The sequence below is a fragment of the Tricharina praecox genome (genome assembly GCF_024521635.1).
Source record: "Tricharina praecox strain CBS 144465 chromosome Unknown BZA05scaffold_3, whole genome shotgun sequence".
NCBI lineage: Eukaryota > Fungi > Ascomycota > Pezizomycetes > Pezizales > Pyronemataceae > Tricharina > Tricharina praecox.
In genome coordinates, this window is record NW_026250405.1 from 1463000 (window position 1) to 1476649 (window position 13650).

The following is a 13650-nucleotide window of genomic DNA, read 5'->3' on the forward strand; positions in this document are numbered from 1 at the left end:
AGCCACATCGTATTTCTTGCGTATTTCTCTGAGCCTCCACCAAAAAATAGACGATGCTGGCATTCGTCACCAAATCCCCTGAACCCGTACAACAACATCCATAATGTCCGCCGGTCCCAGTCTCTTCACCCCAGAAAATATCAATCACGGCTACCTCCAACCGACGCGGTATATGTTAGTGAAAGAGCAGCTTGCGATATTTCTCAAAATCGTCGGCGAGAACGCGTCCAACCGTATGGCGACACGATCAGCCGTACCTTTAACAATGTTCTCGACGCGATGATAGAACTTTACACTGTAATTGAGTAGGCGAACACACCGTGGACTGGGCACTGCTGTGGGCTGTAGAATTTAGTTACTCTATATACAAGCTGCTCACTGCCTGCCATCTTCCCCCATTGTCTATCTCCCATTTCCGACCCCCTATCTCCTCCTATTGCTATCCCTCAATGTCCGTCACCTGTACGGTATCTCTGTCTCTGCCTCAACATTTTCACCCACCAGGACACGATTCAGTAGAGAGGACAGACTTGGGAAGAGGAGAAGGGCCCGAGAAAGTAGTTGAGTAGAGGCGGTGGTGTAGTTCTGTCGTCGCGTCGCTGTGTCTGTTGCGCGCCCTCTTACTAACTGTTTCAAGTTTCACCTGGGCTGGAAGTAGTATAGTACAGTGTGGCGTAGAGAGGTTGTCGAATGTAAGATACGGAGAAAGTGGTGTTGCCGAACAGATATTTGATATGGCTAGGCGCCAAGTCTCTGCGCACTAGTAGACTGTATTCCTGAGCTTACGTCGGTTCATAGATACGGTCCGCACCGAATGGGCTCTTAGAGAAGAGAAAGGTACTGCATACAAGATGGGGATATGGAGAAGTCTGCGGTAGTGCCAAGGCTGATGGGAGCTAGTCTAGGATAGGTAGGCAGACGCGTGATAACGTATGAATGAACGACAAACTGCCTGTGTGTGTGTTTAAGGCAGGACTTTCGCCACGGAACAGACCAGGGCAGTCGGGTCACTTGACGTTGCTGGAAAAAGTGGAGCTGGACAGTGGACTGTAGACTGGCCATTGACACAGTGTGTGTGCATGTGTATTGCCATGATGTCTACTAGTACTAGTAGATGCCAGATACTCTGTTGAAGTTGAACCGCCGGTTGACTGATTGACCGATGAATCCGAGTGATCATGTCTGTATTCCAACTTCCAAACTCGAGTCGCATATCACACTGGTAGTTGATAGTGGCATATGGTGTATTATGTCGTGCAGGCGAACAGTACTCTATTTACAATCACTCCCTTCCATTACTGCCCTCATTTACTCAGCACACACCCTCCCCCCACCCCCTCACCCCCCCTCACCACCTCCATCCCCCATCCCCATCTCCCGCCCATCCCATCCGCGAAGCCAAATCAAGTCGAGTCAGGTTGAGCTGACCGGGGGGACAACAAGACGCCAATCGCCGTCCCATCCCATCCCATCCCATCCCAATGTCAAAAGTAGCACTGCAGCACTGCTATAAAAAACACAATGCAATACCTACCGTAGTCATCAACTCTGGGCGGCAAACGCCGCTTTTGCCAGACACGATGCTTGCGACCTCGAGGGCTTGACGGTTCCTGTGCCGATTCCTGGGTCGAGGTTGAGGTGGCGGGCTACGACGCCGACGCGGAGAGGGTAGTTCGAGATTACGCCGCTGCGGTGGTTGTCAGCTTGTGCTGGGGGGTGGGGACGGGCTGGCTTACTCGACGCCGTCGCGGATGACTTTCTCGATCGTGCTCTCGTCGTCGACGGTCCAGGGCACGACCATCATGCCCAGTGTATGGGCCTTCATTACGACCTCCCCCGTCGTAAACGGCACGTACTCGCGCTGCCTCACCGTCCCGCCGTATTCGCCCGAAGAATTGAGTGATCCATGGTGGGGGCAGACGACCTCAGCGCCCGTGGCATGCGCGGCCGTGACCCAATCGGTCCCCCATATCCCCTCGATCATGTCCACCAGCGTCTCGTCGATCAGCGCGCCGACCCGTGCCTCCGGGAACTTCGCCTTGATCCCCACGATCGACCGCCAGTCGAATGACGCCAGGATCGTGCGCGAGAAGAACCCGTGCGCCTTCAGCACCGGGACGAGGCGCTCGATGTACACTTCTACCGGAGGCGTAAAGGTTGGGAAGCGGATGTCGACTTTCGTCTAAAAGGGTCAGTGGAGGGGAAGAGAGGGGGAGGGGCGCGGCCGTGCCTCAAGGTTGATCATGATGTGCTCGTCTCCGTAGCAGTTGATGAACTCGAGGACTTCTTCTAGAGTCTGCACCTGCGCGCCGGGGTAGACTGGCGAGGTTGGTCAGTCTCCACGTTTACTCAGGCAGTGTGCGTCTTACGCTTCGCCTGTGTATGGCCTTCCGACTGCTGGCTGCCGCAGTCAAGAGTCTTCAGCTCTGCCAACGTCAAATTGGCGATCAACTACACTCGCCGCCGCCGTCAATACTGCGTCGTGATACCACCGCCACCGGTAGATGTACCTTCCCAACGTAGTTTGCTCCCGGAACCGTGTCAAAGCACTTATCCGGCTCGATAGCAAAGTCGTGCCATACCACTGGCTACAGCTCGCAGACACATCAGCACTGCGCGCGGGGCCACGGTACATCGTGATGGAACTTGAAGACGCACAACCAAATCCTTGGTGAAGAGCTAGATCACCAAGTCAGCCACCGCACGGAACGGGCCAGAGGCCTGCAGGATGCTATGTATGTATGTATGTATGTACTTACGGCATCCATCTCGACGACGTCGGCGCCAATATCCAGCGCATATGCGAAAGCGTAGAGCGTGCCTGCGAACCACTAGTTAGCATCCAAGCCGCCGCCGATGAACCCCGGATGGATGGATGGATGGATGGATGGAGGTCACTCACTCTCCGCATGCATTCCGGCTCCCCCGCGATGCGCCTGGACCTGCAACGGCATGTCGTCATGTTGCGACCCCCCAACCCACGTCCTATGTAGGTGTTCCGTCGGTATGGTCGGTGCGATGCAAGGTACGGCACATCCCAGGGCGGCGGCGGTTAGTAATAGACCGGCGTGGACCATAGCTACGGGATAGGTAGGAGGAGCTGGCGACAACGACGACGACGGCGGCGACGACGAAGGTGAGGAGGAGGACGAGAGGGAAGTGAGGAGGTCTGCTCTAGGGAGGGGGTGACCAGCGACGATAAGAGGATTGCAGCAGCAGCAGCAGCAGCAGCAGCAGCAGCAGCAGCAGCAGCAGCAGCAGCAGCAGCGGCCGGAACTTCGGGGGTGGGACAAGTGATATGTACATTTTATTCGATCATATTTATTCACGGACGGGGGGCTATGGGTTCAAATATTTCTCAAGGAGGTAAGGGAGGGAGGACCCGAGATTTCCCTTTCCAGGCGGTTGCAATTGGGCGGCGCCTGTCAAGCCAGCGGGGTCCCAGATGTGATAGGTGGGTACTTGATAGATACCGATAAGGAGTGCAACATGTAGGTAGGCGGGTGAGCCGTGTATCTCTGCTCGAGCACCTTACCGGAGCGGAGCAACCATCCTAAACTGTGCTGATCTGGGAGGCGAGAAGGCACGGACGTCAAGATGAGGAGAAGGCGCCTGCGGGGCAGCACCGAGGATGTCTGCGAAGACACATGAAGAAGAGAGCGGTGGTGATGCTGGTTGTGGTTGTGGTTGTGGTGGTGGTGGTGGTGGTGGTGGTGGTGGTGGTGGTGGTAACTAGCGGTGGTGGTGGGTGGGATGGACAAGGAACCACCGTGGATGGCTGAGTGTTCCGTCGCTGCATGGCCGATAACGAGATGGAGGGCACGCGACACAGTTACCGAATCGGGATCGATCACAATGCCAATTCCCATAACAATCTCGATATTTTTCTGGGCGGTCCACAACGGTGCGGGGCAAATATTCGTGGCAGCATTTGGTGACCGGATATGCAGCCTTTTGTCGGGCATAAAGCCTTTCTCAATTGGCAGTTTTTTTTCATCCCGAATCTCCAGTTCGAGCGAAGATTTGCATTCCTAAAAACTTCAAAAAAAAACTCTGGATAAGTACATTTTCATGTTTACGAGTAACCCACCAACCGAGAATTGAAACTCAAAAGACGTAGGAGAATAGTCTATCGGCGATCAATCAATCTGTGAGACTGTGATTGATATGGAGGAGCAGCCAGCCGTTCCCCTCTTCCTCCGCCAGCAGTTCCTCGAGGATTGCTACGATCGTCCATAGCTGCCGACCATCGTCATTCTGACCGTATCTCTTGTGCTCCCACTGCGCCAATCCCGACCGTCTAGGCCCCAGCCTCCACCGTCCGCGTCCATAGTGCAGTTACTCTAACTACAACCGAAAAGCCATGTGGGTTGGGGGTTCGTGAGTTTATGTCCACCCGCTTGCTGTAGGACTGCCTGTGTAACTGTGAAGGGAAACATTATGTTACCCCCCACTACCACCACAACCACCACAACCACTCCACCACCTTCGTACACTCCTCATTCGCCAACTGGCCTGCATCCTCCTCCAACTGTCTTCTCTTGCCACCTGCTTGCTTTGATAAATTCCCTCAATTGTCTCGGTTTCCAATCCAGTCTTGATTTACTTACCAATTGTTTTGCTTGTTCGATTCCCTCGCTGTCATTCGTCGAGTTACAATGGGCCTCCTATGCTGTGGTAACGACGATGACAAAACGAAACCCCTGATGATCCCGACGCCTCCGCGGATAGCCCCAATGCTGGTTCGTCGGCGCTCCGTTCCCCGTCCGCGAGCTTCGAAACAAAACATCGAAAGGTTCTATCGCGAGGGCCGCGAGCTCCTCCGTGCTGAGCAGGAAGAGCAGGAGATTTCGGGATTGCGGGCTACCTTGCGGCAGGAGTACGGAGAGGATGTGATGGCCTATGATGACGATGCGACGGAGATTCGGGGCCCCGTCGATTTTGGAGACATGAGGGGATATGAGCGGAATGGTGCGAGGACTGTCGCTGCTGATTCCATGTTCAGGACTATGCACAATCGGTACTTCCCCACACCCCCCCTCTACCTATGCTAGAAGCACAGTGAGCTTAGCTGACAACTTGTGCTTGCAGGAGATACTCCTTTGAGACGGCAACGGATAGGATGGGTGTGAAAGCCAAAAAATCAACGGCTGTTCCTACTCCGGACTCTGAAGTGACTGAGGTACACCTCAATTCGTACAGTCAGCACTCGCTGGAAAGAATGGAGGATAATCCTCCCTCCGAAACACCGTGGGCTGCAGACATTGCCGCATACGAAACCTATCTCAGACGGGACAACGCTGAACCAAACAAGGGTTCATATCATTCGCGAACAGTCACTGCTAGGGCTACTGCTGATAGGTCGTTAGATCGCAGAATGGATGCCGTACCGGCAGGGAGTCACCGGGAACGTGATCTGGATGCTGGAGGATTTATCACTGCGGCTACAGCCGTCGTGGTCGAGGGAGAGGAAGGGCATCGGACGTCGAGGGTTACCAGGTCAGCGAAAAAGCATCACAGGGTTGCTCTTTCAGGAGCTCGGATGAAGGAGCCACCGAAGTTGGATGGAGACGCAACACGAGGAGCAAAGACGCGGGGCGGTAGTGGTGCTAGCGGCAATCAGGTAATGGCTATTCCGCCTGAGGAGTTATTCTCACGGATCCCGAACCTGTTGAAGTCTTCCACCAGCACTTTCTTCGGGTCCAATTCCTCGGTGTTTGGGCCCCGGGTATTGAGCTCACCTGCTTCGGACGAAACGCAACTTCGCCATAGATTCAGCCAACGGTCTCTGCATCAGGGCCAGCCTTCGAGGAAGCAGTCGAAGAGTACCTTGTTTATGCAGCAGCGAATCGACAGTGGTTCTTCCGTTTATCCGTCTCCTGACGCTTCCGAGTGCCCATCCTTGGATGAGTCCGTCCCTGACGTTCCCGACACGACATATCGAGGACAACACGCCACCACCATGCCGTCGAGACATGCTCGCAGAGACACAGACACTTGCATCCCACGCACTCGCTCGGTTGCCAGCTATAAAAGCGTTGAGGAACCGGCAAACATCTCGAAATTCAGCTTTCCCTGGAACGGACAAGCAAATCCTACTCTCACTCAGATACACGCTGAGATCGTCCATGAGGAGCTCCAGCCTCCGGTCAAACCAGGCCAGCAAATGGAATCCCCCCCTCCCGGAAAGAAGAAGAACCAGAAGGGGCCCGTCGTGCCGCAGAAACGCTCCAGCTCCGCCCGTGCTTTCACCGGAATTCTGAACTTTGTGAAATCCGGGATTACCAGTGGAGAATATAGCAGTGCCAGTGTGAGCTCTGAGATCCAAAGCCCCGGCAACCCCGATTCCGGACCGGTTTCTCTCACCACAGGTAGTACGAGTTCTACACCTCCAGCTAACTATTCCAGTCGCAACTCGGGCACTCCACAAAGTGGAAGGACGGCCCAGCAACAGATTGACATCTACTCGAGGCACAATTCTTCGAGCATCTTCCGTGACGACGACGATGATCGTCGCGACCTAAGACATCAGACGTCGTCATTGAGGCGTGAAGTCGCCATGGAGACTGCAGAAAGCCTTGGACGGTTCGACCACCTCGGCGACTCCGACCAGCGACAGCCACGTAGCCTAGCCCTACGGAAGTCGTTTACCATCAGCATCGCCAAGCTCCGGGAAAAAGTCAGCATCGGTGGATTCAAGACCATTCCCAAGGCTGGACGGGACAGTGGCGAGTCGACGAATCGGCCGGCCATCAAGCCACGGCAGAGCATTGCAACAATGCATGACGTTGACACCCAGCCAGAAGCTTCCATGGAACACCAGCGGGCCGCTGGCAGGATCTCTCGGAAACAGAAAGTACGCGCGTTGCGCTCACCGGCTGCCTGGGAGGACAGCGAGGGTGCTTCTTGGGGCAGTGGCGCAGAGGTTGCCAAGCTCCGTCGCAGCAATACTACGCAGACCATGCCTTCGAGGAGATCTAGTGCCAGTGCCTCTGCCGCCGCCGCGGTCGGCGATAGGAAGAGACGGAACACTACATATAACGATTGCGTGATCGTTCCGTTTGCGGCTGATGGGGGTGATGACCACCACCACCACGAAGGCGAGTGTATCGCTTATGGAGACGGTAATGCTAATGTTAACGTTAATGTTGGGGCGGGGTTCCAGCAGGAGGAATATGATACTGAGCGCTCGTTTTGGAGGGAAACGAGGAGTATGGCTGAGTTGAGTACTAGACGCGCTAGCATTGGGACTGCCCATTAGGCGTAGGCGTTACTTACATGTGTTACAGGAGTTCATGGGGTGTTATTGTGCGTGCTTTGCTTTGACTCTGCTTTGAAGTTTGACTTTTGGTGATTGATTGGTTATTGACATTGACATTGGTAGAAGGGGGGACTGACGGGTGATAGCTACTCAACTGAGTCCTTATGTACTGGATTGACTTGACTTGTATTCTTGAACTTACCTATTCGTATTGTACTCTACTCTAGGTGCTCTGCTCTTACTGTGCTTGACGATTATAAGATGAGATGGGATGGGATGGGATAAGTATTTGGTATGGACGATAAGATTGTGTGGGAGCTGATGGGATGAAAGAATAGAATAGAATTGAGGAGTGTCTTTTATTTTTTGTTCGGTTTTTATTTCACGATCCTGTATGTACTAGGATTGATTTAGAACTGAGAAGAGAGAGAGAGAGAGGGAACATCGATTTATTGTCGCATACGGGCTGCGCTGGTTGGATGAGGACTGAGAAGTGATTGCTCGGTCCAACAGACTGGCAGAGTGATACCTCGTGGCACTGCACAAGGGCCAAGGCGTGGCTCGTACTCCACTATAGTTACTCTACACGCTGACGAGTCGCCATAAGCACTTGTGTGTAGATACCTCCTACTGTACCTGACAAGTTGCCCCTTCTAGTCGGCGCAGTAGGTGTGTCGATGCCTCAACCTTGCATATCTAAACATAACCTAAATCAAGCAGAATCGAACTTCCAACCTCCAAGTGGTAAGCATCGCAATTGGAACTTCGGAGGATAATGCCATAACGGGGACTGGGACCAGCGGATTGAGTGGGGACCAGCGGATTGAATGGGGACCGGCGGCTTGGATGGAATGGGGACTGGCGGTGTGGCTGGAATGGGGCTGAGCGGTGTGGCTGGTTGCTTTAGTCACGCCCTACTGCCAGTGGATATGTAGATAAGACTTAGCTGCCCTGAGGCAGACGAGGTAGAATCGGGAATTGAGACAGAGGGATTATACTCGCTAGTCCAACAAAGATAGGTACAGCGCTAAAACCCAAATCCTTGTCAGCCACATCTTGTCACCGCGTGATATTTCATGTAGGCATCCGGCGCCGGGGACCCGCCAACGGGTGACCCACTCCCAGCACAAACATCTCTCGTTCTCCACCATCGCCTAGGTGTTGCCATTGCTGGCGCCATGATGTACTGTGTTCTCCCATCTACAGAATTCTCCTGTGGACGACAAAAAATAAGGGCACTATTTACACGTACGCCCATCTGCACTGACACGTTGCGCCCAGCCGCAACCACGCCCAACCGCACCAGCCACACCAGCCATGTTTCAGCCACCAACTGTACCTATCTTCGTTAGAGAAGCGAGTACTTGGGGGCTTGGAAGCAGGCGGCTTCTGAACAACACGTCGCAACATCTACTTGGCCAGGCGCCACCTATCGCGGCAATGGCGAGAGTAATGGAGGATGTTACTCGATGGTAGTGAATCGTGATTAGCAGGCAGAGTACGTATTCCCAAATAGCCACCTCGCTTGGCGGCCTGTCCAGTGTCCGTGAACTGTAGCGGCCGGTCCGCCAGCATGGCCATGCGCTGGGGCGGGGCGCCGGGGGCGGGGTTATGGCGCTTAATCGGGGATAAGACTTAGGCTTTAGAAGTTTAGCTGGAATTGATGCTGGGATATTTATGCAAGGCCCTACAAACTTAGGCACGTCCTTAGTTACTATCAATCAGGCATCAGTCCAAGGCAGCGAACTTTGTATGTATGAGTTATGTAGCCGACGGGTTTGATCTTCCCCAGGGAGGAGCCAGGGGAGGAGAAGAAGCCTTCTAAGACTGAGTGAGATTCTAAGCGATTGGGACTGTGGTTATACATGTAGAGAAGTGTGTAGGACTTCGGGGTGAATGCGAAGAAGTTGAAGCCGAACTCGAATGCATAGCTTTGGTTGCGGAGAGGGTGCTGGCTTGGGGTCCGGCGGCCCACGGCCCAATCATCACCAGCCGCCTCCCACGCAAGACACCTGGGCCAGTAGGGCAATGGGGAGAGCCGCATAGCTAGTCTCGCGGACGGAATATGGATGGTTGTGTAGTTGGTGTTCGCCGTGGTCTACAAAGGCTCATAGATGCGAAATAAAATTGATGACCCCCCCCCCCTACGCAAGACATGACGGGCGCGAAGGCGGGGGCGTGATCTCGAAGCAAGGAGAATCCCACTAGGTCGCACCAAAGGTGGCCGGACACGGCAGTGAGCGACAGTGCTCAGCCCCGCCATTAGTGGGCCTACAGTAGTCGAGTCTGAATCAGCTTTGCCCTTTGTCATACTTGGCTCAAAACTGATCGGGGCCCAGCTGCTTCTTTCTTTAAAGCACTCCACAGAGAGATCCAACTCCTTTTCTCCTCACACACACCCCTCATCACCATCATCATCCGCACTCTCTCCCTCGCAAAAAGAAGCGTCCGTCGAGAATGTCGTACCAACAAGATCGAAACTTTGCCCCGCCCCCGCCACACGGCCAGCAGCCCTACTACGGCCAGCAAGGTGCCCCACCTCCCCAAGGCTACCCCGGGCAGCCTCCTCCTCAAGGCTACTACCCCCCACCGCAGAACTACGGTCCGCCTCCACAGAACTATGGTCCGCCTCCACAGAACTACGGCCCACCTCCACAGCAAGGTTACGCTCCTCCCCCGCAAGGCTACCCCCCACAGGGCTACCCGCCGCCGCCTCCCCAGGGCTACCCACAATACGGCGCACCGCCACCCCACGGCCACGCACCTCCGCAAGTAGGCTACCACGCACCCTCGCCGGGCCACCCACAAGGCTACGGCCCCCCACCGCAAGGTTACCATCAGCCACCACCACCGCAGCAACAACCGCACGGCTATGCCCCGCCCCACGGCCCGCCACCCCACCAACCCCCCGTCCACATCGATGTCACCGCCGACGTCGCCGCGATTCAAAAAGCCTGCAAAGGCTTTGGCACCGACGACGCAGCGCTGATCCGGGTCCTCGCCTCGCGCGACGGCCCCACCATCGACGCCATCCGCCGCGGCTACCACCATAGCGGCGGGCTGATAAAAACGCTCGAGGCGGAAACCTCCGGCGACTTCCGCACGGCGCTGGTGGCGACCGCGCTCGGCCCCATTGAATCCAGCGTATTCATGGCGAACCGGGCGGTGGCCGGCATCGGCACGGACGAGGCGATGCTCACCGAAGCGCTCATGGGGCGCACCAACGCCGAGATGGCCTCGATCAACCAGCTGTACCAGGTGCGCTACGGCCGCAGCCTCGAGACCGCCGTGCGCAGCGACCTCAGCATGAAGACCGAGGAGCTATTCGTCATGGCGCTCAAAGTGCAGAAGCCCGACGAGTGGGTGCAGCCCGACATGCGCGCGGTCGCCAACGACGTGGCCGTCATGTTCGGCGCCACCAAGGCGCGCGTCGGCACGGATGAAACCTCGGTCTCCGGAATCATCATCCGCAGCAATGAGGCTCACCTCCGCGCTGTCTGTAAGGAGTACAACCGCATCCATGGCGACATCACGAAAATGATCCGCTCCGAGTTCTCCGGCCACATGCGCGACGCCTTCCTCTACGTCATCGAGGGCGCCCTCGATAAGGCAAAGCGCGATGCAGACCTCCTCGAGGCCGCGATGAAGGGCTTCGGCACAAAGGATGATCATCTGATCATGCGCGTCGTTAGGATTCATTGGAATAAGAGGCATCTGGAGAACGTGAAGCTTACGTACAGGAACACGTACGGAAAGGATCTGGGCAAAAGGATTCGCGGGGAGACTAGTGGGCATTATAGGGATATGCTGTTGGCGTTGATTCAGTAATTGGTGGATTATGTTGGGTGTAGGGTGAATGGTTGCGTTTTGTTGTTTTACTGGTGTTTTTTGTGTGCTTTTTCCTGCTGCTTCTATGATATATGCTTCGAGTTAATTTCTTACATACCTGGGTCGCTTTAACTATGGCTGGCTGGCTGTTTTGTGCTGGTTTTCTTCTTCCGTTTTACCGTTTCTCGTTTGATATTGCTTACTCTTACTACAATGAGTAGGTGGTATTTATTGGCATACAAAATCGTTCCACAAGGACAGTGAAAACAGTGGGATAAGTGACATTAAACTGGCCAGAAACCGTGAGCGCTCCCAGTGGCGAATGATGTCGAATCCCTCTAGGTTCCAGTGTCCACTCGCTTTAGCCACAGCTCTAAAGCTCTACAGCTCCATAACATTGAGCAGCTATGATACCCGCCAGTTCCGTATAGCAAAGCAATGGGATCCTAACATCCGGAGTCCGGACATAGCCCATAACCCATATATAGCCTATATAGCCCGTCGTATCCCATGAGTGACGAGAACGTAAGGAAGGAAGGAAGGAAGGAAGTCACAAATCATGAAGCCGGCGTATCATGGGGTGTCACTCGACTATCTCTGTTTTCTCTCAACGAATCGAAAAGCCGTATGTCGGAGGATATTGCCATGATCTAGATAGGTCGCATGCAATCAATGAATGAACAAAAAAAAGAAAGCCGTATGTCGGAGGGAACAACTACGGCCACCTAGGTAGGAAAACGGCATCAACCCTGCAGGAGGAGTCGGTATCGCGCCACGGCCCACGGTAAGGTAACAGGTGGGAGATTTCCGCCGCGATGGTCATCACGGCGGGTGAAGCGGAAACTCTGAATCGGTGCTGGACTGAACTCTAATCGTGGGCTGTATTATGTATACCGTAGTAACGCCTAATCCACCTCCCAGCGTAGGCCTGAGGGCTTGCGGACCGTGGTGGGTGAGACCGGAAGACAAGTAAGTAGATGGAATGCGCATCGGAGGAGAGTGGTAACGCTACCAGGTGCGCATGGGAAGGAGCAAGGAGGTCTTCTCCGAGTGCTGGAGATTCACCGCGAGAATGGTGGAGAGGGACGGGCTCCCAAGCCGTCCTGGAGAGTATATGATCGGAAGAACTACCTAGGGCTGGGATGGCTGCCGGCAGTATTCGTCCGCATAGGTAGTGGAAGAAGTTCCAGCCCTACAACGGTTCTCCGAAGTTACGGTCGAATGCCCGTAGGCTGTGGTTCCCGGTCACGGGGTTCGGGCGATGAGCGGTCAATGGAAGCAACGGATGAAGCCTGTGGAGAAAGGGTTAGGTGGAGTGGGGATGCGAGCTACTTAAAAGGGGAATCACAGAAGAAATGGCTCGAGATTGGGGTGAGATGCAGCAACTTGAAGATCCACGTCTGCCGGTTGAGAAAGAAGCAGGAGACCCATCTTGATTCTTATAACAACCAAGGCGAGAAAAGTCGATCACCGCCAGGTTCATCGGCTAGATCCTGGAGGCAAATTATGTCCTGCTTGCGCCCTATCTGAATAGTACATATAAGGAGGAGGTGGAGCGAGGATTGTTGGTACTATCGGGGAGGTTAGGGTGGATGGGGGGCTCGGAGGTCAGACAGACTCTTTCAGGGCTGCGGGAGACTGTGTGCGAAGTACGGTAAGCCATCATACGGATTGAGGCGAGGAAGTGGGTGAGGAAGCGGAAACGACGGGTGCAGGTATCTGGGCCATTCGTAGAAGGACGGTGTAGGTAGGTATGTAGGTGGGCTACTCTGAGCTTCTTCGGGAACGCGGATATCGGCAGGACAGTTCCACGGGAAGGCGCTGTGGCAGGTTCGAGGACGGCGTCCAATTTGCCGGAAGAGAAGTAGAAGCGGGAAAAGGAGGGAGAGCCGTTTCTTTGTGTGGTGCACATAGGTACATGCCATTCAAGAAATCTTCTTTTGCTGGGTGGCCATGGGTGCGTCTGGATGTACCACGGGAGAGTGCGCAGGGCTGGGAAGTCATCCCGAACATATATCCTCCCCAGACGGGCTCCAGCATCATATAGGGACTGGGCGAATACGGGAATTGCCTTGTTGGAAGTAAACGTCAGCTGCAACGTGAGGGCGGAACTGCAAGAATGCCAACACGGGTTCCAGCTGTAAGGCATATGCGCATAATCACATAATGAGGTAGTGGAATCACAGCATGTGTTGCTATGCCGCATTCTCTGGGGGCCACAGGCATACCGTACCTGTGAACGCCCGGATCCTTCCGAGTCACCTTGGCTCCCTTGTGGTGGATGTACCCAGGCTTGGCCCGGTCCCGAGTAATCGGTATCACCGTCTCGGTGATCCCACAAAGCAGCCTGGTGATTATTCATATCTGCGTCGTCATTGTCGTGGCCGTGGTCGTATTCAGACGGTGACGTCCCCGGGTCTCGATCCATGCTGTGCTGCTCCTCCGCCGCCGGGCGCCGGTAGATGATCAAGGATCCTGCCTTGGTGCAATTATTCCGCCATTTCTCGTCCGGTTGGCCGAGAGCCGAGAACATGTCTCGATCCCGGGCTAGCTGCCACCGC

The 13650-nt window shown here is 54.9% G+C and overlaps 4 protein-coding genes across 4 annotated transcripts; 2 read left to right on the top strand and 2 right to left on the bottom strand.

Annotated features, from left to right (window-relative positions):
- Positions 1-1391: 1391 nt before the first annotated feature.
- BZA05DRAFT_387468 (PLC-like phosphodiesterase) lies at positions 1392-3233 on the bottom strand. Its single transcript, XM_051482583.1, has 8 exons — positions 2903-3233; positions 2760-2821; positions 2659-2679; positions 2511-2588; positions 2370-2451; positions 2231-2319; positions 1737-2182; positions 1392-1687 (listed from the first exon to the last, which is right to left on the bottom strand). The coding sequence occupies exons 1-8, from the start codon at positions 3075-3077 to the stop codon at positions 1543-1545; spliced, it is 1098 nt and encodes a 365-aa protein (XP_051343142.1). The 5' UTR covers positions 3078-3233; the 3' UTR covers positions 1392-1542.
- Positions 3234-4347: 1114 nt separating this feature from the next.
- Positions 4348-7704, top strand: BZA05DRAFT_387469 (uncharacterized protein). Its single transcript, XM_051482584.1, has 2 exons — positions 4348-5020; positions 5092-7704. The coding sequence occupies exons 1-2, from the start codon at positions 4659-4661 to the stop codon at positions 7259-7261; spliced, it is 2532 nt and encodes an 843-aa protein (XP_051343143.1). The 5' UTR covers positions 4348-4658; the 3' UTR covers positions 7262-7704.
- Positions 7705-8444: 740 nt separating this feature from the next.
- On the bottom strand, positions 8445-9348 carry BZA05DRAFT_387470 (uncharacterized protein). Its single transcript, XM_051482585.1, has 2 exons — positions 9009-9348; positions 8445-8955 (listed from the first exon to the last, which is right to left on the bottom strand). Exons 1-2 carry the CDS (start codon positions 9303-9305, stop codon positions 8584-8586), a joined length of 669 nt encoding a protein of 222 aa, XP_051343144.1. The 5' UTR covers positions 9306-9348; the 3' UTR covers positions 8445-8583.
- A 245-nt stretch (positions 9349-9593) lies between these two features.
- Positions 9594-11347, top strand: BZA05DRAFT_387471 (uncharacterized protein). Its single transcript, XM_051482586.1, has one exon. It carries the CDS (start codon positions 9719-9721, stop codon positions 11087-11089), a length of 1371 nt encoding a protein of 456 aa, XP_051343145.1. The 5' UTR covers positions 9594-9718; the 3' UTR covers positions 11090-11347.
- The last annotated feature ends 2303 nt before the right edge of the window (positions 11348-13650 follow it).